The 26071-nt window shown below is 35.1% G+C and overlaps 2 protein-coding genes across 2 annotated transcripts in view; one reads left to right on the forward strand and one right to left on the reverse strand.

Annotated features, from left to right (window-relative positions):
• Nucleotides 1-19750, forward strand: part of LOC121388104 (angiopoietin-related protein 7-like) — a 39929-nt gene extending 20179 nt beyond the window's left edge. The window contains exon 2 of the mRNA XM_041519323.1: nt 17894-19750. Within this exon, the coding sequence (XP_041375257.1) occupies nt 17894-18525 (632 nt within the window). The 3' untranslated portion in view covers nt 18526-19750. The remainder of the gene's footprint in view (nt 1-17893) is intronic.
• LOC121388103 (protein disulfide-isomerase TMX3-like) overlaps nt 1-26071 on the reverse strand; it is a 122795-nt gene that overhangs the window by 52611 nt on the left and 44113 nt on the right. The window lies entirely within an intron of this gene.

Genomic DNA, 26071 nt, shown 5'->3' on the forward strand with positions numbered 1-26071 from the left:
TTACGTAATCCTAACACACTTGTACACACTTGTACCATTTCTCTGAATTATGTAATCCTAACACACTTGTACCACGGCTCTGAATTACGTAATCCTAACACACTTGTACCACGGCTCTGGATTACGTAATCCTAACACACTTGTACCACGGCTCTGGATTACGTAATCCTAACACACTTGTACCATGGCTCTGGATTACGTAATCCTAACACACTTGTACCACGGCTCTGGATTACGTAATCCTAACACACTTGTACCATGGCTCTGGATTACGTAATCCTAACACACTTGTACCACGGCTCTGGATTACGTAATCCTAACACACTTGTAACATGGCTCTGGATTACGTAATCCTAACACACTTGTAACATGGCTCTGGACCTGCTACAAAGATATTCAAAATATATTTTAAACAACCTGATTTTGTCATGAGATAATATTTTTCAATTTTTAGATTTGGAATACATGAACTTTTAGTTTTTAATATAGCAGTTCACTATGTAACCCACTGACAGTTCATATGATTTTAAAGTTTCATAGCATAACCGACACACAAACAGAATGATGGTACACATGCAATATTGTGCCTTGCTGGTATAATCACACTGCAACATACATGTACCTAACTTGTCTATAGAATCCATAGCAATTTCTACTCAACTGGGACGAGGTGGCGATTGTTAATTTCCACTCCTGTTAAGACACCAAATAGCCATAATTTAAAATGTGCTGACGTGTCATTAAATAAACATTAACAAATTTATTCATATATTTATTTATGTTTTTAACAAGGATTTTGTAGGGTCTATAACATAGCCTGCTTAATAATTGCTGAGAAGTACTCATATGTTATTTCTAATAAATAGACATATTTTGTGTAAAAACAGAACCAATTTTAGCCAGACAGAATTGAAAGATGCTTATTTAATAGACTGGGTTTTTTTTTTGGTGGTTTATTATTTATTTAATTTTTTTATTAATTTTTTTTTTGTTTGGGGGGGGGGGGGGGGGGGGGGGGGGTGCTTCATGTTGAATCAGATTACCACATTTGGAATACTATTAACATTAAGCATTGCTCATTATTGTTAAATCCTACACCATCTTTCTCCACTAAGATTAGCCAGGCACTGGAATTTTGTTTTAAAAGCAGAACCACATGTGAAGCTGCTGAATGTCATTAAATTAACAGTGTCGCTGACAGATAAATCTAAGTAATAAAGCAGTGATTTGTTAGGCAGTAACACAGTGGCTATCATGTAACTTCCAACAGAGTACAAGATATTGGCTAGGGATAGTGGCTCTCATGTCAAGTGTTGATAGGCATTCATCATCGAGTTGATCTGTTGGCCAGAAAGACAAAATAAACAAGCTATTTATGATGATGTATACACACACAACATTCAGAGAGAGAGAAAAAATATATATTCTAAAAATAAATATGAATTCTGACAGAATATACAACATATGTAGAAAGTGCCAAAGATTGGTCTGGTTGTCGGTAATTGGAATTTTAACATCATTCAATCTGCCCTGGGCCCTGTTCCATGAAGCGATCTTAGCCCTAAGATTACCTTAGGCACATAGCTACCCTATGCACTTAAGCTGATCTTAGGGCTAAGATCACTTCATGGAACAGGGCCCTGGTCTCAAAAAAAATTTCCACGGTTAAATCTGCTCAAATGACCACCTGTATTATGAAGCAGCCTGTCTTCTGAAACATTTTGTTTTCTCATAAAAATTTGTTTGCATGATCCAAGTTAATTGAGTATATGTAGTTAATCATCATAATAACTCTTGAATGTAGGCCTAAACAGGATAAAACCAATAATCTATGTTATTGACTTGTATTTATTTTTATCTTGCAATCCATAAGAATAATGGAGAAATCACATTTAATCTTGCTGTTTTATACACAAATCTGGTGTGACCAATGTATGCAAGCAAGCTTTTTGCAGTACAGTTAACAACTCCTGCAACTGCCCACAGCAATCAGTAATCAGGGGTTTCTATCAGACGGTAAAATGGGTATGGCACCATACCAAGTATTTTTTGCAGATTTTATTTTTTTAAGTTAACCTTTTGACAAAATTAATTACTCTTATCATTACTGTATGATTTTCTTAACCCTAAACTTAACCCACTGTCTTTCTTGGGGAGGCCTCCCATACCACTTGTTGACTGTGGTTGCATTCAATTTTATAGCGCCATACCCAAAAATGTCTTTCTGGCAGATACAATGGTAATGGAGATTGCCATGGAGTTGTTAGTTTTCCTCAGCATTTTTTTGTCTTGGGACAATATTCAGGGTTTTTTTTCAATGGCATGTGTGTTTTTTGCCATGGACATAATTACAAGGGTTGATTAATCAGCATTATCCCATGTACATGATAGCCTGAACAGGATAAAGCCAATAATCTATGTTACTGACTTGTTATTATTTTAGCTTGCAATCCATAAGAATAATGGTGAAATCATATTTATTAAAGTTAAATTTGGTATGATCAGTCTCTGCAAGCAAGCTTTTTGCAGTATGACGTCAAATAAGATACTTGAAGTCATTCTTTATAAGATCTTAAATGTCTACCATCTGTTGATCCAAAATATTCACTAGTTCACATTGATTTATTTATATATTATTTATTTATTTAAATTATTTGCTTATTTATTTATTTAAATCATTTATCTATTATTTAAATTATTTATTTATTTAAATCATTTATCTATTATTTAAATTATTTATTTATTTATTTATTATTTAAATTTATTTATTTATTATTTATTTATTATTTAAATTACTTAAATTATATTTATTTAAAATCTTTATTTATTTATTTACCCAAATCCAGACAGTTGTACATGTTGTACCTATATATACACAACAAAATTCCTTTTTTCAAACCTGTTAGTTAGGTGGGTTTTCCCGCAATCTGCAGTGCATGCAATCAAGACAACATTGCATTTCACGACACAATGCAAGGTAAACTGTTAGCGCAATACATTTTTCATTACAAGGCGGGTTGGGCAGAAAAAAGCGTCGTTACGGAAACGCTTCCTCGTGTTCAGGAAACATGTCAGCATCTGCAAGCGATTTTCATGTCAACAATTGGGCCTCGAGTCATTATGCTGACAAACACGTGGAATTTCTAAAATAATTTTCGGTTCACAAATGCCACAAGCAGACTCCGGTTAAGAATTGACAAGCCAAGAATAAATGAATTGTTATAACTAGAGTCAAGCCAGTTGTACATGTACATACTGGAATGTAGGCAGCCACTTGTTTGACTTTATTTATTATTTTGTGTGTGTGTGTGTGTATTTGAGTGTGAGTGTAAGTGTGAGTGTGTGTGTGTGTATATGTGCGAGTATGTGTGTGTGTGTGTGTGTGTGAGTGTGAGTGTGAGTGAGAGTGTGTGTGTGTGCTTGTGTATGTGCGTGTGTGTCTGTGTATGTATATGTGAGTGAATATATGTGAGTGAATATATGTGAGTGTATTTGAGTGTGCGTAAGAGTGTGTGTGTGGTTGTGTTTGTGTGTGTGTGTATTTATGTGAGTGTGAGTGTATGTATATATGAGTGTGTGAGAGTGTGTGGTTGTGTGTATTTATGTGGGTGTGAGTGTGTGTATATGTGTGTGTGTGAGTGTGTGTGTGTGTGTGTGTGAGAGTGTGTGTGTGGTGTGTATGTGTGTGTGTATGTGTATGTGTATGTGTGTGTGCGTGTCTGTGAGTAATGATCTAGATTACAAGAGAAAACAAACACATAGGTTGCACTTTTTTAGGTAAAACAACAAATGGTCAAATATGTAGATTAGTTAGCCGATCTTTGAAGGTACCATATATTCTCAAAGTTACAAATGTCATGTTTGGCAATTTCTACATGTATTTCTGATAAATAACTATCAACTAAATGATCCCCCATATAATAATCTTTGCATAATTAACTCAAGAATCCTAAAAAATTCAAATTTGATCCCTGCAAGTTCAGGGGTGATTTGATGGATGGATAACGATTGAGGTACAATTTGCATATGCAGTCTTAGCTAGTCAGGACAAACAGACAACAGACAAGTGCTTATTTTGAACACTGTAATTGTATGTCTCATATCAGTAATATCTCTGATAGTGGGTACAGATGTGAGCTTTTACACTGCTTTACAAACATGATAATTACACACATACTTAAATACAGGATAACGGTAATCACTACTAACTGATTCCATAGATGATTATGTGAACATCTGTCGCCTCTATCACCAAAATCTAACAAGACAGACAATTGCAGGATGTGCATGCTACATGCATTTATCCACAAAAGTAAATAATTATTATCTTCATTCACATTTTTAATCTTCAATTCAATGAAAAAGCAAATTAACTCATTAAGCAATTACCTACTAAATATAGCGTTACAAAATAGCTTATCATCCTCGCGATATTGTTCAGTTCGGTTAACCTGACCATGTTATTCTTCTATTATATTTTTTAAAATTTACAGCTTAGTTGGTTTTAACAGTTACTTCAATGGAACAGTAGTTAGGTATTCATACACAGTTGACCCATTGGGGAATGGTGCCAAATATTAAGAACGTAAACAAGATGGCCCAGTAGGACCACCCAAAAGCAACTTTTAAACAATCCTGTGGTAACATTTTAGGCTATAATAAAATAAATGCTAGATTTTAATTCAATTTTTTTCTGTCTCAAAATATGGGTGAGGGAAAGGAGATCAAATTTTACTTTTTATTTCTAATTTTCAGGACACTGGATATACTGCTTACAGAGCATCATAATTTATGTTTAAAGGAGAAAAAAAAATTAAAATTAAAAAAATTAAAAAACAAATATTATATGTAGGTTTTTTTTAAATATGTTAAACAGTAGTTGCTAATCAATTTTTTAATGATTATAAAATGTTGTTAATAAACATTTTAAAAAACAATTCTACAAAAGCAGGTTTTCAACCATCATGTCGGCAGCCATTGTTTATAGTCTAACGTCGGCCATATTTGTCGTAGTTTATGTTTGATGAATAAATAAACATGTTATAGTTCTTCGCACCAATAAACATGTTATAGTTCTTCGCACCAATAAACATGTTATAGTCCTTCCCACCAGTAAACATGTCATAGTCCTTCCCACCAATAAACATGTTATGGTCCTTCCCACCAGGAATTGTTTTGTTACTATAGTATGTACAACAAGTTATTAATTTCAAGTTTTATAAATTGCACACAAAAATAGTTGTGGGTTTGGGTTTTTTTGTTATTTCCAAAACACTTTTTTGTTTTGTTTACGTCAAATAAAAATGGAATTATTTACAAAAAACAATGTTCATGGAGGCTGGAATGGACTATAAATGTTTTTTGTTCATTGAATGATTCCTGATTAACTTAGCAATCCTTTAACCTATTGACCATTTAGTGCGACAAAACATCAATAATTGGAAGGAAGGAAGGAAATATTTTATTTAACGATGCACTCAACACATTTTATTTACGGTTATATGGCATCAGACATATGGTTAAGGACCACACATATATTGAGAAAGGAAACCTGCTATTGCCACTTCATTCGCTACTCTTTTCGATTAGCAGCAAGGGATCTTTTATATGCACCATCCCACAGACAGGATAGTACATACCATGGCCTTTGTTACACCAGTTGTGAAGGACTGGCTGGAACGAGAAATAGCCCAATGGGTCCACCGACGGAGATCGATACTAGACCGACTGCGCATCAAGCGAACGCTTTACCACTGGGCTACTCTCCACCCTGAAACATCAATAATTATGCAAGTGTTTGAATATGGAGAACTTGCGACAATCATTAGACCATCATTACAAATCTATCACATGGAACAGACAATCTTCAAACATTTGTAAATGATACAGAGCCAGATGAACTGGGCGAAGGTGCTATTTCAGTGATGGGGGGGGGGGGGGGGGGCCCTGAGGGGCTCTAGCCAATGCACCATGACTGGTATATCAAAGGCCTTGGTATATGCTATCCTGTCTGTGGGATGTGGTATATAAAAGATCCCTTGTATCTGAAGGAAAAAAGTAAAGGTTTCCTCTCTTAAGACAAATAAACTTTAGCTGTAAGCCTTTTGGCTCATAACTTAATGCCTGACAACACATTTTTCTGCTTGATTTTTGGTATATATTAACTCACAATTAGATTAGGGTGCTCTAAATAGGGGATGGATTTATGTATAAGAATTGAGGTATCCCCAAAATACTTGTTTTTTATCGGCCACAGATTCAAGAGTTACTTTACAGTCCTAATAAAAACCTCCATTAGCTTATCGCACCTATCAAAAAACATCACTGTCAGTAACTTTTCATAAATTGTATCAGTTTACACACTTCTGTTAAAAGCTTTGGTATCTGGAAAAATCATTAAAAGCACAATGACCTCAAAAATACATTGTACATACAAAACTTAAAAAAAAAAAAATAATACATAAATGTAAGGGTAAACAATATCTATTACCACAATAAGTAATTTTGCATGTCGAGGGGGGAAAAAATGGGTTAGGATGGAGAAAATCATACAATTCTGATAAGAGTCATTAATTTTGTCAAAAGGTTAACTTAAAACAAAATCTTCAAAAAAAGTTGGGTAGATGCCATACCCGTTTTACCCTCTGGTAGTTCTTTATATTTGCAAAATGTGTAATATTAAAAAATATATGTAGTAAAAGCTTTATCATTTCAGCTGAAAATATTTTAAGCCAACATGTTTTTTTGGGTGCTTTTTAAAATGGTTTTTAAATTTTAATGTAGAAGATTTTTAAAAAATGATAGATTTAGAAGTTTTTGTCCCCTCTTTATATATTACTAGAAGAACAAATTCATTTCACAGTTCCAACTAAATTCAACATGGAGATATATTATCCTTCTAATAAAGATGAGAAGATATTCTTTCTTTGTAGTCGGCCAAAGAGATTTATATTATTCCGGTGACAAAAATTGTTTTTCTGTGTTCAGATCTATTGATTTATGCCATCATGATGTTAAAGATGTAAAAAGATAGTGCTGCTTTGCGGCCAGCCATGTAGATTTGTGTTATTATGATAACAACAAAGATGAAGCGATACGTACTGCTGCTTTGTGGTCAGTCACACTGTTTTGTGTTACCATGATGATAAAAGTTGTTTCTTTGTGGTCAGTCATGTAGATTCATAGTATACGACACCAAAGATGGACTGATATTGTTGCTTTGTGGTCAGTCACACCCATTCGTGTTACCCCGATAAAGAGCAGTAGTACTGTAGTTTCTATTGCAGTCAGTCATGTAACAACTTTACAACGTTCCAGTTGAGATATAGTCATATTTTATGTGCACTATCAGGCAATCAGACACAAGAGTTTTTATGTTTAGAACAAGCATAAAATTTATCAATGAGATCTTCTCGAATGACACTAGTTATATGCACATGTGCATGCGGGATGGTTTTGAACTGTTACTGTTTCAATGTCGAGATTAGAGAATCTACCGAAATGAAGATAATGCCAAATTATCCCACTTCATTTCCACACTCTCTGATCCCACAATAATTTAGATATGTTAAACTGTTAAATTAATTGACTCATGTTATCACTTAGTGCGAAAAGAATCTACAGAAATGAAGATAATGACACATTTTCCCACTTCATTTCCACACTCTCTGATCCCACAATAATTTAGATCTGTTAAACTGTGAAATTAACTGACTCATATTATCACTTAGTGTGAAATATTGAAGAACTCTATTATACTCCAACCCCTCAAAACCGGACCCTCAGTAAACCGGAATTCCCTCAAAACTGGATGTTTTACAAGGTCCCGTGATTTGCGTATCTTTTAACACTAAAATTTACCCCTCTAAACCGGAAACCCATCTAAACTACACCGGACGAAATTATCCGGTCCCATTGTGTTCCTTTAATGCAAATTTTCCTTCAGAAAACTAGACAGTCACACCAACGTCAATCATTACTGCATTACTTATACTTTGAATACCCACTCGGCCGATAGCAGTCATGGCCGATAACATGACTGCATATGCAGAGCTAAATACATGTGCGCATGCTCCAGTTTCACTGTTGTACAGTTGACAAATACCAATTAAGGAATTAATTAACAGCTTTGATGTTTAAATAACTGGAGGAAACACATGTATTCCCTTTATTCTGAGCTCAATTGTTACAAAGTTAGATTATTTTACGAATTTGATTGAGCTCCTTTTCATAGCCTACATGTACGTCTCACGATTACCACAATGAACAGCAAAGCAACTAGGAATTTAATTCATTTTTCAATTGTTTGAACCCTTTTTTTTTTTTTATCTTTGCAAAGTTTATTTAACAAAATAAAGAGTAACCAAGAGTAAAAGTGTTTGGCTCGGTTTGGTGGAAAAAGTATTTTATTTTAGTATTTACTTTGGACATATTGGAACGTCCAGCGAAATGCCGCCACATTGAATTATCGCTTGATGATAAACTTAAAATAATTCGAAAGTTCGAAAGAGTACCTGGTTTTTTTTGCAGTTTTATTAGTTACTATATCAGTAGAGAACGCCAACCAACAAACGGTTTACCTCAATACTGAAACCTCTGTAAACCGGATACCCCTCAAAACCGGACTTTTTTCTTGGTCCCATGGCTGTCCGGTTTTGAGGAGTTTCACTGTTAACTTACACATTACATGTACAACATTTTGCTTTAAGTATCAATTTTAGCAAATCCAGCAAAAACAAATTCTGGTTGTCCTGGTGTTTGAAGATAAATAAAATTAATTTGATGTGAAACAGAAATCTATATCTAAGAAACTTGGGTGAGAAGCTTTAAATTATGAAATTTACTCATTTAATGCAGCTTAAATCCATCAATGTAAATACATGTCAATACTGACAGAAATTTGCTAAGATTTCTGCTGAACACAAGGTTTGGCACCTTACAAATTCTGCCAGCTGGATGAAACCTGTCAGACCAAACATGATTACGTACACACATTTTATATTATACATGTAATCATGATCATAACTGACGGTCTGATGAGACAACAGGAGAAAAAAATTGTCTGGCCAGTGGTGATGGCAGTATTTTGACCACTCCCCTTTAGGTATCAAAACAATATTAGAAATTGCTATACAAAGAAAGAAGAAGAAAAAGAAAGATGAAATAAAATATTTGAGGTTTTACAGCATTAAACTTAAAAGAATGTTACTCTTTTTTTAACTGAACTTCCTAATTTTGGACAGAATACCGTAGACAACTTGTGTGTGTTTTGGTTGGACATACACTTTTTGAAGCTGAGGTAATTAGTGACAGTTTGCCTCCATGTAGGTTTAACCAGTAAAAAGATCTGTAACAAGTTAACTTTGACGTACAGGGCACTGTTTACAGTGTTTAGTGTCACTGAGCAAACCACACGCACAACATAGAAATGGTTGGGGTTTTTTTCGTTTTTTTATTTAACGACGCACTCAACACATTTTATTTACGGTTATATGGCGTCAGACATATGGTTAAGGACCACACAGATTTTGAGAGGAAACCCGCTGTCGCCACTACAGGGGCTACTCTTCCAATTAGCAGCAAGGGATCTTTTATTTGCGCTTCCCACAGGCAGGATAGCACAAACCATGGCCTTTGTTGAACCAGTTATGGATCACTGGTCGGTGCAAGTGGTTTACACCTACCCATTGAGCCTTGCGGAGCACTCACTCAGGGTTTGGAGTCGGTATCTGGATTAAAAATCCCATGCCTTGACTGGGATTCGAACCCAGTACCTACCAGCCTGTAGACCGATGGCCTGCCACAACGCCACCGAGGCCAGTTGCACAGCAAAGAAAGCAAGCTAGTGAAACCCCAGAAACTCTTCTCATTCACACACGTTTCAAATAAGAAAAGATGAGAACGAAATAGGAAGGAAATGATAGTGTTTAAGGAAAGGATTAGGAATATCTGTTTAATGACACCTCAGCACATTTTAAACTACAGCTATTTGGTGTCTGACAATGTCCAGCCATTGTTCATTTTGCTTCATAATACATGTACATATATTTCCGTACAAAATGAAATTTTTGGAAGGCAAAATCTGATTCTACAAACATTAGGACACCATCAAACACCTAGTTTATACAGATACTGATATTTTAAACAGGAAAATATCTCATAAATTTATAGTTCACAGTTGGTTATAATCTGGAAATGGGGCTCTTATCAGATGATCGGTTATACCAGTCATTAGCATAAATCTGACACACATCGGGGCTATGCAATTAAGCGGATTTGACTATATATTTTTATAAGTTGCCTGTTTAAATGAACACATTACACTGTCAAATGGCCAGCAAACACACATAGCATTAAGCGCTCCTGTCAGTTGTTAAAGGGACATTCCTGAATTGGCTGCATTGTGAGATGTTTTTCGACTAATAAAATATTTCTATGATTAAACTTACATATTAAATATATTTTCTTGTTTAGAATATCAGTGTTTGTATATACAATGTGTTTCTGGTCATCTTAATATTTGTAAAAAAAAAAAAACTGGATTTTGTCTTCAAATAATTTCGTATGTACGAAAAAAAATATTTTATGAAATACAATGAAAGTTAACCTAGTACAAATATTAGAACGATCAGAAACACGTTTAATATGCAGCCTCTAATATTTTATGCATAAAAATATATTTGATATGTAATTACAATTGTTAAAATGTCTCAGGTTAGTTGATAACATCTAAAAAAAAATTGCAGCAAACTCAGGAATGTTTTTTTAAGCCGGTCTTGAACACATGTGCCAAGAAATTTGGAGAATGTGCCCAAGATAGACACGCTTGAACCTTCAGTGGATGCATGCACATGTCGAATGGTTGACTGATTGATTTATTGTCAACTGTTTTCAACTTGGCATTGCTATGTCAGGCAGGCTTTCTGACACACCATAATTTGAGGGCATGTAGTAAAAACTAAACAGATCATATTGTACATGTAAATGCCCTGCTAGGTGCTTATGGCTTGGAAATACTTTGCAATTAGGGGTGGGATGTAGCCCAGTGGTAAAGCACTCACTCGAGGCGCGGTCGGTCTGGGATCGATCCCCGTCGGTGGACCCATTGGGCTATTTCTCGTTCCAGCCAGTGCACCACAACTGGTATATCAAAGGCTGTGATATGTACTATCCTGTCTGTGGGATGGTGCATATAAAAAATCCCTGGCTGCTAATCGAAAAGAGTAGCCCATGAAGTGGCAACAGCAGATTTCCTCTCTCAATATCTGTGTGGTCCTTAACCAAATGTCTGACGCCATATAACCATAAATAAAATGTGTTGAGTGTGTCGTTAAGTAAAACATTTCTTTCTTTCTTTCTTTCTTTTGCAATTGGACAGAGCTTTTCATGTACTTTGACAAATTTTAAACAGCAGTTCTCTTAATATATAATCTTACTAAAAATTATAAAAATGTATTCATTCATTTCTTACTATAATCTTTCTAAAAATTATAAAAATGTATCCATTCATTTCTTAATATAATCTTTCTAAAAAAAAAAAAATATATCCAGTAATTTCCAAGATTTTAGGGTACATAATTTTACCCTTTGTACCTTCTGACAGAAACCCTGGAGAGATATAGCACTTCATGCCCATCAGTTAAGATGACCTCACCTCAAATACAGAAATCCTATTGTTGAATAAAAAAAAAAAGTATTCAGTGCACATGAAATGCACTGGAAGAGGTTTTTTTTTTCGCATTCAAAGCATTTCATACTGCATTAGCAGGTCATCTTTGTTTCTAAGGCCATGTTGTGATAAAAACCTTATCTTTATAGCTACAGTATACATGTAGCAAATGAAGCATTTTAACAGCAAATTTTAATTTAGGTGGCATGAAAAATGTGGCGTATCATGTTTAAGTTTCAGTGTTGAACAATGACAAATCTCATATGTTGCGTGTAGGCAGTCGACGTTATCAAGAATGCATGACTATTAAAATCGTAGTTGTCTACATCATGTATTTGTATCTTGCATAATTAGTAAATGCACGGGACGTAGCCCAATGGTAAAGCACTCGCTTGATATGCGGTCGGTCTGAGATCGATCCCCATCGGTGGGCCCATTAGGCTATTTTTCGTTCTAGCCAGTGCGCTATGACTAGAATATCAAAGGCAGTGGTATGTGCTATCCTGTTTGTGGGATGGTGCATATAAAAGATCCCTTGCTACTAATGGAAAAATGTAGCAGGTTTCCTCTCTATGACTATATTTCAAAATTACAAAATGTTTTGACATCCAATAGCCAATATGATTAATAAATCAATATGCTCTAACAGTGTCGTTAAACAAAACAAGCTTGATGTGTGGTCGGTCTAGGATCGATCCCCATTGGTGGGCCCATTGGGCAATTTCTCATTCCACTGCACCATGACTGGTATATCAAAGGCTGTGACATGTGCTATCCTGTCTGTGGGATATTGTATATAAATGATCCCTTCCTACTAATGGAAAAATGTAGTAAGTTTCTTCTCTAAGACTATAAATCAAAAGTACCAAATATTTGACATCCAATAGCCGATGATTTATAAATCAATGTGTTCTAGTGGTGTCGTTAAACAAAAAAACCCCAGAAACCCCCAAATAGAACAATGTAGGTATAGCACTCACCTGAGGTGTTTGGGTCACAGAATCAAACCTCTGTGTTTCTTACATCCCAAACAATCCCCTACAACTGCTATATAAAAGGACGTGGTATGTGATGTTTTGTCTTAGAACCAGCCTCGGTGGTGTCGTGGTTAAGCCAGCTGACATAAGGTAGGTACTGGGTTCGCAATCCGGTACCGGCTTCCACCCAGAGCAAGTTTTAACGACTCAGTGGGTAGGTGTAAGACCACTACACCCTCTTCTTTCTCACTAAACAACTAACCCACTGTCCTGGACAGGCAGCCTAGATAGCTGAGGTGTGTGCCTAGGACAGCATGCTTGATTAGATAAAAGCACGAAAATAAGTTGAAATGAAATCATGTTTTGTCAGAGGGAAAATACACATAAAAGAACCCCAGCTGCTAACAGAAACATGTCACAGGTTTCTTCTCAGACTATGTCAGAATTACCAAATGTTTGACATCTATTAACCAATGTCCTTTAGTAGTGTTGCTAAATAAACTAAACTTTAGTAAATATAGGATGGGGATATTTGTTTTATTTAACGATGCACTCAACACATTTTATTTACAGTTATATGCCAATGGGGAGATTTAGATTGCTGTTAAAATTTTCATGATAAGTACATTGTAAATCTCTTGTAATTTAAATTTTAATAAGCAAATCCAGTGAATTATGTCATCCACCATAATTAACAAAGAAAACATTGTTTGTTAGTACTAGTAACCCGTAAAAGTTTTAAGTTACAGTAGTACAGTTGTATTCATTTAAAAAAGGCAACTTATAAAAAGATATTGTACTATGAATGAATGAATGAATGAATGAATGTTTAACGACACCCTAGCACGAAAAATACATCGGCTATTTGGTGTCAAACTATGGTAATTGTACTATGAAGGCAAAACCTAACAGCATTACAAAGCTGAATTATGATGTATGCAAACTGCTCTCTATGTGTAAATATCTCAAATGGCCTCAGCAATGATTTCAGCTAAACTTGGCATATAACATGACATGCATGTCATATACACATACACAGTGTTCGAAATAAGCAATAATCTTTTTGTTCTGACAAATAATAATCTGCTGGGACAAGCAAAATGTACCATAGTAGTTGTCCGGTTGCCAAGTAAAAATTTCTAATCATGCTGTTTTATTTTGAGCAATCAAAAACATTTTCCTTGCTCTTGAATAAGACTTAACAACTTATCTGGACAAATAAAAATATTGATGGACAAGTAGACTTGTAGATGTACTTGTCTGGTGGACTGGTGAAAAATTCTGCTTATTTCTATCACTGCATACACACAACTAAAAAGTCCAGGCATTTAGATTTCACTAATTTGGAAACGACAGGGATTTTTGTCATTTCTGAGAGCAGGAAGGTTGTTTTAGTTCAGAACCGTCATTAACAACAGCTGCAAAGTTGTGAGTAATCAGACCTGCATGTTAAGTTATTTTAATGTGTTTTTAAACTTAACATTTCAGTTTTTGAGGTGAAATATTTTTATGTCATCATGTTTGTAGTTAATGTTTGTAATTAATGTTTGTAGTTAATGTTTGTAGTTAAAATGGATGTGATGACAATGTAGTTTGGGCACAATGTTTGTCACCTCGACTTTATTGCCATCTAGGGGGGTGGAATGTAACCCAGTGGTAATGCGCTCGCTTGATGCGCAGTCGGTCTAGGATCGATCCCCGTCGGTGGACCCACTGGGCTATTTCTCATTCCAGCCAGTGCACCACAACTGGTATATCAAAGGCTGTGGTATGTACTACCCTGTCTGTGGGATGGTGCATATAAAATATCCCTTGCTGCTAATCAAAAAGAGTAGTCCATGAAGTGGCGACAGCGGGTTTCCTCTCAATATCTGTGTGGTCCTTTACCATATGTCTGATGGCATATAATCGTAAATAAAATGTGTTGAGTGCATAGTTAAATAAAACATTTCTTTCTTTCTTTTATTGCCATCTAAAGCCCTGAAAGTAAAATAAATCTGTTGAGAAACAAGATTGCAACTGCATGTACCTGTATAAGTTTTGTGTTCTCCTAAAATGGGTACACACACATGTAGATTATTACCAGAGTGTTTTTCGGTATCATTATATCATATATTAGGAATAAAAATTGTATTATGCAAGCCTCTGGTGAGCATTATACATTATTTTAATTCCTAATTTATGATATTGATGATACACTGTACCAAGGGTGGGGAAAAGCACTTTTTTCCCAGTCTGGGACCGATTCTCGATCTCTGAGACCGAAATTATTTTTTTAAAACGCGCGTTTGCCGGTCCCACTTTTGTCATTCTTGTCGGTCCGAAGCACCTGTCCATTTCTATTACTGAAACAAATTCCTATCGGTCAAGCAGACCGGCCAGCCCAGACATCGGTATCTCGTGCATGATTTAAAATAATAAATAAATAGTGGTCAATAGTGGTCTGGTGTTTCAGACGTTTGTGATTTTAAAGTCTGCCTAAGTATATCGCCAGTCACTGAAGTCGGACCTACAGTAGTGTCAATCGACTGCCACTAGGCTACACATTTGTCAAAGTCGCTGAGTCGGTCAAGAGATTACACAGACATTAACGATAGCACCATTCTTGGTTTAGAGAGCCATCAATGTATTACACTCCAATTAAAACAAAGGACCCAGAATTTGCAACTTGTTACAATCAACATCTGTTAACACCTGTGTACGGAGCTCTGTCGGGTCGAGTGTCCTAGTCCGAAGCAAGAGGCTTTTGTGCAATACAAACTGCTTAAAATAGCATAAAATAAAATGAAATAATCTATAAATGTATTTATTGTTGACTGTTCAATGTAGTGTATCCAATAATTATAAAGGATTTTAAAATTAACAAAAGGTTTCCACCTTTTTTTTAACAAGTGGGAGTAAGCAGAACAGCTACATGTACTGTTATCTCAAGAGCCAGTAGAGGTCAAATTTCATCCAATCAGTGATGACGTTATTACTCTCTTTGTCTAAACATGTGCTAGTTCAGGTGGTCAAACGCTTCAACTGTGCCATCTTTTATTAATTTTCAAGATACAGTACTGAATACTCGTACTTTTTATACATACTTTTATTCCTTTTTTATATTATTTATTCTATTATGTAAAATATATACAATTTGTGGGGTTTTTCACTGATCATATGTGATTAATTTTTAAAAAAAATTTTTATCCCCCCCCCCCCCCCCCCCCCGGATGTGACGACATCAAGTGGGACCGATTGATAATTTTATTTATCCCCACCCCTGCACTGTACATGCAACTTTAATTCCAATCTGCCATTACTAGATATTGAAAAGACATAAGAATACTGCAGTGTCTTTCTGAATGGAACTGACGTCAAACTCGAATGACGTCCTTTTGGATGTCCTTACATCAAAATATACTAATGTTTAAAAAAAAATTCTGAACGCTGGACAGCTTTCAATGTAATGTTACTATTGAAATGTTTTTATTTGATGACTATGAATGCACACATTAATTATGAAGTGTCACCATAGAACGTTAGTTTAAAGGTCAATAAACGTAGTACCGTGACATCTAATTTGCAAAGTTATCAATTTCTGAAAGTATGTGATCTAATAAATATCACATATTTTGATTACACTGGATATGGCAGCTAACATATGAAAAAAGTAAATATCTTGTAATTTACTAAGAAAATCCAGTGAATTATGTCATCTACCCAGTCAACAACAACAACAACAAAAAATTGTCTGTTATTAAACTCTGACCTGCGAAGTTAATAGTATTACAACCGCAAAACTTAACAGCATTACAAAGCTGAAATATGGTATGCACTCAAAACATCTCGAGTGACAACAGGAATTACCGGTACTCCCACAATCTTAGATATATCATGACACGGTACACATGTAGACATATCATGTACGCTCATTTGAAAAGTCGAATAAATGTGTTAACACCATGAATGATTTATACTATTCACGAGACGACATGTCATGGTCTGTGACTGCAGCAAACAAATTAACGAGACTGATGGATGCACACTGAACAATGTACAAGAAATTCAACTACAGGTATACACAAAACCTGAAATCCATAACATAATACAAAAGGTTTCTTTATGTTTCCTGGGACAGGACGTAGCCCAGTGGTAAAGCATTCGCTTGATGCACAGTCGGTGTAGGATTGATCCCCGTCGGTAGACCCATTGGGCTATTTTTCGTTCCAGCCAGTTCTCCACAACTGGTGTAACAAAGGCCGTAGTATCTACTATCCTGTCTGTGGGATGGTGCATATAAAAGATCCCTTGCAGCTAATCGAAAAAGAGTAGTCCATGAAGTTGCAACAGTGGGTTTCCTCCTTCAATATCTGTGTGGTCCTTAACCATGTCTGATGCCATATAACCGTAAATAAAATGTGTTGAGTGCGTTGGTAAATAAAACATTTCCTTCCTTCTTTAAATTTCCAATCGTTCTGACTGCTTCTCTTCTTTTGATTTGCACTGCCGACCACCTTCTTTGTACTTTGCACTCCAGTCAACTACTATACACACATTGTGCTAAATATTTCATACAAAGATGAATTCCATACATACAACCTTAGTGGATGCAGCCATCTTTGTCACTCAACACAGATATGGCTATATACATGACAGCCTCGGCTAATTAGGGCTGGGTATTTACATTGTGATCTCTTTTTTTTTTGGGGGGGGGGGGGGGGGGGAGAGAAAACCAAGCATCCATATTCCATCTAAAATGTTCTCCTGTCGGGTACAGGTTACATCTAATAATCTATAAATAATAACAAAAGTTACATTGATGAGAAGAAATGAATGTACATTTTTCAACACTTCTGAATTTTAAATTTAAAACAAAATAGAATCAGCAGTTATTTTAGGTGTCTAATTGGAAAAGAGACTATACACCTATTGATTTGGTATCTAACAAATGGTTATTTCAACACTTGTCACCACATAGCTAGGCTACTATACTACCAAAATGTAGCAAGGGATCTGTGATTAGCACTTTCAATTTGCACAGGAAAACAGATACCACAGCCTTTGATGTACCAGATAGAAGGCAAGGGGGAGAATTTTGATGAGACTGTAACAATCACATCTAAGGCATGCACTCGATCCCGTAACTATATCTCATGCTTAAATTAAATTAAAATTTTTAAATCTTTTTTTAAACCCCAACATTATTTTTTTAAATCTTTTTTAATTTACCAATTAAAATAATGTATTGAAAATTGATATATTTCAGACTGTTACGAAGTGTACCAGGAGGGCCACAGAGAGAGTGATGTGTATTACATCAAACCGAATTTCGCCGCGTGTCCCGTCCCGGTCTGGTGTGACATGGAAACGCCCCCTGGTGGCTGGCTTGTCATTCAGCGCAGGCAGAACGGACAGGTGAATTTCACAAAGACCTGGGACGAATACAAACGTGGATTCGGCGAGATTTCGCACGAACATTGGCTCGGAAATGATAACATATTCCTCATATCCAACCAGAAATTTTATCAGCTGCGCATCGACTTGTGGGATTTCGATGGCAATCGAGTCTATGGCTTATACAAAACTTTCAAAATCGAGGGAGAGAGAGACAAGTATCGCCTGCACGTGAGCAGTTTCGAAGGAAGTGCCAAAGATGCATTGTACCGCCATAATCGTATGATGTTCAGTACGATAGACAACGACAACGATGGCCGGCCAGATGCCAGCTGTGCTAAGGAGTGGTTCGGGGGCTGGTGGTACAACAACTGTTGGTTCACCATACTAAACGGGCCGTACTTTAACCAGTCAAATGTCAGGCATAGAGGTATTTCCTGGAACCACTGGAAGCGCGAGCAACTAGCTAGAACGGAGATGAAAATTAGACCAAATATTACGTAATGTAGAAAGATAGTTTAGTAACTTGTGTCATCTGGTGCTACGGCTGAAAATGCATAATAATTACACCTAAAGCAGGGCTCGAACTTAACGACTGCACTGACGGCAATTGCCATACTTGTGATATAAATTGCTGTACATCAGAGGCCTTACTGAGGGCAGTCTTTTGCTGCTAAATAAAAATTATTGCCTTTGGTTGAAGGAATAATTCTATTTTTTTTAAAGTATCTGTTGTAAAGGTTACTGGTTTAAAACTGCTGTACGCAAGCTCAAAATTGCCTATGGAAAAAAAGTTTCAAAATTGATGTAAGTTAATTTCGAGCCCTGTTAAAGATCTACAAGGTATATATAACACTGTGTACACTGATCTCTCAGAAAATGTATTTAGAAAGCAAGAGTATGACAAATAAAGACTCTTGCCATATTTGCGCAGTTACTGCTATCGTTTACAATGTACTTGTAAAAGCTGAATCTCAACATATAAATAAATATATATTCTCTCCACCCCTACCCCTAACATAACTATTTTGTGAGCATCCATGACAAGTTATAGTACAATGAGAAAAAAATAGCAATGATCTTGCAATCACTATATATATTAACACAATATCAATGACAAAATAAACTTGTATATTTTTCATCAGTGGCTAAAACCCGATTAAAACTGTTTACTTCAGACTAGATTAACAAGCATTCTGAGAGTACTGCTAAAGCAATACATGTCCCCTACCGAACTCAAATGTTTTTTGTATCTCCTAAATTTAAGGGCCATACTTCTGTGAAAAGAGGGTAAATCACCATAAAAGTTAAACTTGATCATTAACAGTACATGATAAAGGCATATACGACATTTCATGTTAATATTTTCAGGCATTGCAAAACAAAAGTCTGGAAAACTAATTTTTATATTTCCTAAGTTCAAGAGTCATAACTCCATCGAAAATTGGTAAATTTCCATGAAAGTCAAACTTGATCTGTAACAGTACATGATAAAGCTATAGACAAAATTTCAGCTCAGTATCTCGAAGCTTTGTGAAAAGTTATTTTGGAAAACAAATTTTCACATCTCCTAAGTTCAAGGGCCATAACTCTGTAAAAAAAATTGGTAAATCGCCATGAAAGTCAAACTTGATCTGTAACATTATATATGATAAAGCTCTACACATAATTTCACGTCAATATCTTAAAGCTTTAAAAAAAAAAAAAAAAGATCCGGAATTATTTTTTTCACATCTCCTAAGTTCAAGGGCCATAAGTCCGTCAAAACTGGGTAAATCGCCATGAAAGTAAAACTTGATCTGTAACAGTACGTGATAAAGGTATATACAAAATTTCAGGTCAATATCTCAAGGCTTTCTTAAAATAAAATCCGGAAAACTATATGTGGGACATACAGACGGACAGACGGACAGACAGACAGAAGGACAGAGATGAAACCTATAGTCCCCTCTGTTGGACCAGTAGGGGACTAATTAGCTAATTGTTTCAATGTCAGTTTCAATATAACAATATATATATACATGTATGAATAATGCATTGTGTCATGCATGGTAAACATAACAACATTTACAAATTTATTTATGTGAGTTAAAAAACCTCTTTATTGATGTGACAAAATAGAATGACACATATTGTGAATGATTTGCTTGCTAGATTCATCCTATACAATTTGTGTCAAAACTGGAATAAATGATATGATAACAAACAATAAATGATTTGCTTCCTAGATTCATTGTATACAAAACAACTGTGTCAAAACCGGAATAAATGTGATTTTGAACATTCTTCTTGTTGGACTAAAAGATAACTAAGAGACTTGTAAATTACTGTTTTTTGCTTTATCAATCTGGCCTGGAGTCGGTACCGACATTGGAGCCTAGCAACAGCAAGTCGTAACTGTCCGTTTCCACTGCTTTTATGCTGAGATTTTATGCCATAAAAATGCATTGCCTAAGCACTTCATTTGATAACCTCGAGTTAAATGATAAGGGATTTTTAACTACGCTGATGTGTTAAACACACACTCCGTGTCATCAGGGTGAGCATTTTATGTAATATACTGAGGGTTTTTTTTTATAAAATGTTTTATTTAATGCCACATTCAACACATTTTAACTACGGTTGTATGAAATATAAGTAAGGACCACACAGATAATCAGAGAGGAAACCTACTGCCACACAATGGGCTACACTTTTCGATTAATTAGCAGCAAGAGATCCTTGTTACACCAGTCATGGAGTACTGGCAGCAATGAGAAATAGCCCTATGGACCCACTGACGGGGATCGATCCTAGGCCAACCAAGCATCAGGCGAGCGCTACTGACCACCAACATAGAAACAGTTGACTAGAACATCGGACGCTGCATGTTTGCTGGACATGTAACACAACATAAAATGTGTAACACAACATAAAATGTGTAACACAACATAAAATGTGTAACACAACATAAAATGTGTAACACAACATAAAACACAACATAAAATGTGTAACACAACATAAAACACAACATAAAATGTGTAACACACCATAAAATGTGTAACACACCATAAAATGTGTAACACAACATAAAATGTGTAACACACCATAAAATGTGTAAAACACCATAAAATGTGTGTAACACACCATAAAATGTGTAACACACCATAAAATGTGTGTAACACACCATAAAATGTGTAACACACCATAAAATGTGTAACACACCATAAAATGTGTAACACAACATAAAATGTGTAACACAACATAAAATGTGTAACACAACATAAAATGTGTAACACACCATAAAATGTGTAACACAACATAAAATGTGTAACACACCATAAAATGTGTTACGTGGAAACAGACCTTAAAGTCAATCACTTAACAACTTGACCTGTGTGGCCAGTACATGTACATGTATATTACCACAATACTGGAAATTTATGTCTTAACTGTTTCAATTGGACCAGGTGTAATTTTGTTCCAAGCTTGCTGTGAATTGAAAATTTATGGGTTACACAATTTATTATTTTTTTTAAGTAACCCATTTGATTTTGTGTGACCTGTCACAGCAAAGTATATCATGTCCTAAATTTAATGCATGAATGAAAGATAGGTTACACAAAACTACATGTAGGCTTGCATGAAAAATGCATGAAATTGTTTTTTTATTCTAGCACTTTTCTGGGCCTTAATTAATGTGTAATACAAATCTGTTTTAAACATGTTGATTGGATCAAGGCTCAACTTGATTTTTGTTTCAATGATTCTGACTTGATCATTTCTGTTTTGAAACAAGGCTGCTGATTGGATTATATTTCTGTTTCAAGCATGTGATTAAATTAAGATATTATATAATGTTGAACATTTTGCTGACTTGTTGGTACTATCGAGATATTTTGTGTGGTTTTTTCAAGCTGCAGAACAAAAATTTGAATATCACATTCATGTACAAACGTATTTTATGTGCTTTTATCCAAATGACTTGTGTTCTTTAACTTTTTGATATTTGTATCTTTAAAAGCTATTTCAAGGTAATAATTTTCGTTTTTGTTTAACATTTTGAAGTTTTTAAATGAAAATGTCTGATAATAAAAAAAACTATTGCAATAAAGATATTGTAATGTCAAGACACCATTGTAGCTACAAACAATATTTTCTCTCACACATGTGACAAATGCCAGTTAAAGATAATTTTCATTTCCAAATATATTTTGATCATTTTTTAGATTTGTTACTGGTTACTCCACGATGATGACCCGGTCACCACATCCATACCATCCAATGAAATAAGCAGGATGGAAATTGATTTCTCTGTGAAGTATAAATTAACCTGACACTGACTGCCTTAATCTTCTTACTACTGCAGGCGATATATCTTGCCCGATGTCACACCAGTCGACATACTGTATACACTGTATACAGTGCATTCCCCAATTCATAGTTCCCCATCATTTTACACACGACAATTACCCACCGGAAACAATTTATTAACAGGAAATGGAAGACACTCAGTTTCCTGTCTCTTTAGTTGTTGTTTGTTTCAACGGATTATACCTTGGAATTTTGTTTTTTATAAAGTATTTTTTCTTGACAACAATGGTGGCACGTCGTGGTAATTTTCAGGGATCAATAACTGATTGTGACAGCTAATTTGATAACAAATTTGATCGTTTTACAAACAATGAAAATCACCAAATATTGGGATATGAATTCTGGTCAGAAAACCACTGTTATTGGGAATAATGGACATAAATACTGGGCAGCTGACCATAAATGCCCATAAGTAAATGCAACTTTTATTTTTTGCCTAATTTTAATCAAAAACTGATCTAAAAAATTTAAATCCACGAAAATAATATACTTAGTGATTCAAATATGAACTTTATTATATGTATTTGTAAAACATTTAAGTGAAAATATGTGAGTAAAAATTACAACATGTTTTTTGTAAAATATTAATCCAGTAGTCTAAAGGTTAAAAGCACAGACATTAGTTTCAACAGGTGAAAATAGACGACAAGTTTTGTTAATCTACAAACCTGTAACACATTTCGATAAATAAATAAAAAAATAAAAAAAATAAAAAAATAAAGTTTTATTTAAGGACGCACTCAACACATTTTATGTATGGTTATACGGTGTCAAACATATGGTTACGGATCAAAAAGATATTGAGAGAGGAAACCCGCCGTCTCCACTTCATGGGCTACCTCTTTTTCGATTAGCAGCAAGGGATCTTTTATATGCACCATCCCACAGACAGGGTAGTACATACCGTGGCCTTTGATGTACCGGCCGTGGTGCACTGGTTGGAGTGACATTTGGATCAAGTAACAATAAAGTCAAACAACAGTCTGACTTTGACCGGGCGAAATACCCTTAAAAATAGACTAAAACTTGAATCCATGAACATTACTTTTCAGACACACACACTTTTTTAAAGATATCAAAAATGCATTTTGTGACATTAAAAACACAAGGATGACTAGAAACACTTCATATTTACGGAAATGGATAATCTAACCAATAAAAATCTACGTAATGTACGATTATTGTATGATTTCAATTATTAAAACTAGCTATAACAATGAGAAATATGTCTTAGTGTTCAGAAACTAGGGTCTGTCATTTTAACTGTAAGCATAGTCAATACGTTTTAGTTGGAAATGACATTTACATTTCATTTCAACCCGGTTTTTGGTTATTTGTATGAAATACTAGTTATGTCCCTTTGATACCATTCATTTTAAAACTTGTTTAAAAATGTATCCAACTTGATGGCTACTCATGTAGTATTCTCCATTTCTCTAATTTCTCACATACTGGACAGAGCTATCCCAGGAAAGAAAGCTACATGTCAGTGTTCGAGATTAATGGTATCCCGATATCCCTGGGATACCAGAATTTAATTTTGGATACCAGACTTCAAGAACCCAGTATCCCACCGGGATGCCATATAATCCTAAATTCTCAGGTTGGATACCAGATTTTGAAATGTTAGTATCCAACTTGGATACTGACCAGAAAATTTAATCTTGAACACTGCATGCATGTAAGAAATTTCTATCTTTCGTGGGATATCACATGCTTGCATTTAACATGACGTCGTTGGTAATATATGACGTCATATTAATGTGAGATGGTGGCATGAGGTCATTAGACACATTAATTAATTAAATTAAAATTTTGTCATTAAAACATTCATTATAAAAGCTATCTTGTTAATTTGTAGTGTTAAATTTTATTTAACACATGAAACAAACACAGCAAATACGATAGTGTAGTTTATTTATGATAAAATGGTCAAATAAAAAAGTTACTTGTTCAGCCATCTTTGTCTGTTCGTGTAAAATAATGGTTTATTTACCAATTGAATGGGAGAAAAAGACTCCATCTTATGTGGTCATGATCTAACGATTAAATCTCAGGGAGTGGTTTATCAGTCTACGTAACTTATTCAAATGTGAAAGGGTCATTTTGTTATGTAATATTTTATTATCTAAACAAACGTCTGACAAATGGTTGGTCAAAGCCAGAAGAATTCCAAGCATGCGTGTCATTCTGAAACCACAGCTGTTGGAAGTATAATATCAGACTTTGAAAACAATTCCACATAGTTCACTGTGCCCTGGCCAGTTAAAATGTGTTGAGTGTCATTTCCTTCCTTCCTTCACATAGAAAATGTTAAAAGTGCAACCACATGTATTGTACAGAGATGGACTTCCAATGAATGGTACCGGCCTCGGTGGCGTCGTGGTTAGGTCATTGGTCTACAGGCTGGTAGGTACTGGGTTCGGATCCCAGTCGAGGCATGGGATTTTTAATCCAGATACCGACTCCAAACCCGCAAGGCTCAATGGGTAGGTGTAAACCACTTGCACCGACCAGTGATCCATAACTGGTTCAACAAAGGCCATGGTTTGTGCTATCCTGCCTATGGGAAGTGCAAATAAAAGATCCCTTGCTGCTAATCGGAAAGAGTAGCCCATGTATTGGCGACAGCAGGTTTCCTCTCAAAATCTGTGTGGTCCTTAACCATATGTCTGACGCCATATAACCGTAAATAAAATGTGTTGAGTGCGTCGTTACATAAAACTTTTTTTTTTTTTTTTTCAAGAACCCAGTATCCCACCGGGATGTCATATACATGTGTAATCCTAAATTCTCAGGTGGGATACCAGATTTTGAAATGTTAGTATCCAACTGGGATACTGGCCAGAAAATTTAATCTCGAACACTGCATGTATGTAAGAAATGTCTATCTTTCGTGGGATATCACGTTTGCATTTAACATGACTTCGTTGGTAATATATGACATCATATTAATGTGAAATGGCAACATGAGGTCATTAGACACAGTTTTAAATTAATATTTTGTTATTAAAACCTTCATTATAAAAGCTATCTTGTTAATTTGTAATGTTGAATTTTATTTAACACATGAAACAAACACGGCAAATACGATAGTGTAGTTTATTTATGATAAAATGGTCAAATAAAAAAGTTACTTGTTCAGCCATCTTTGTCTGTTCGTGTAAAATAATGGTTTATTTACCAATTGAATGGGAGAAAAAGACTCCATCATATGTGGTCATGATCTAACAATTAAATCTCAGGGAGTGGTTTATCAGTCTACGTAACTTATTCAAATGTGAAAGAGTCATTTTGTTATGTAATATTTTATTATCTACACAAACGTCTGACAAATGGTTGGTCAAAGCCAGAAGAATTCCAAGCATGCGAGTCATTCTGAAACAACAGCTGTTGGAAGTATAATACCAGACTTCGAAAATAATTCCACATAGTTCACTGTGCCCTGGACTGTTTATAAATATTTTAATGTTATGTATATTGGCAGTATTATTTTACAACCAGTATTTGTATTACAGAAAGAAAACGAAAACAACCTCATAGAGTAATAGTCATTAATTGCATTTTATTCTTCAACAGTTCAAAACTGTTAATCCAGTGAATAATTACAAATTAAATGTTTTTATTTGTTTAGTTTTCTTAACAATGTGATTCACATAGAAAATTAAAAGAGTAGCCCATGAAGTGGCGACAACAG

The sequence above is a fragment of the Gigantopelta aegis genome, chromosome 14 (genome assembly GCF_016097555.1).
Source record: "Gigantopelta aegis isolate Gae_Host chromosome 14, Gae_host_genome, whole genome shotgun sequence".
NCBI lineage: Eukaryota > Metazoa > Mollusca > Gastropoda > Neomphalida > Peltospiridae > Gigantopelta > Gigantopelta aegis.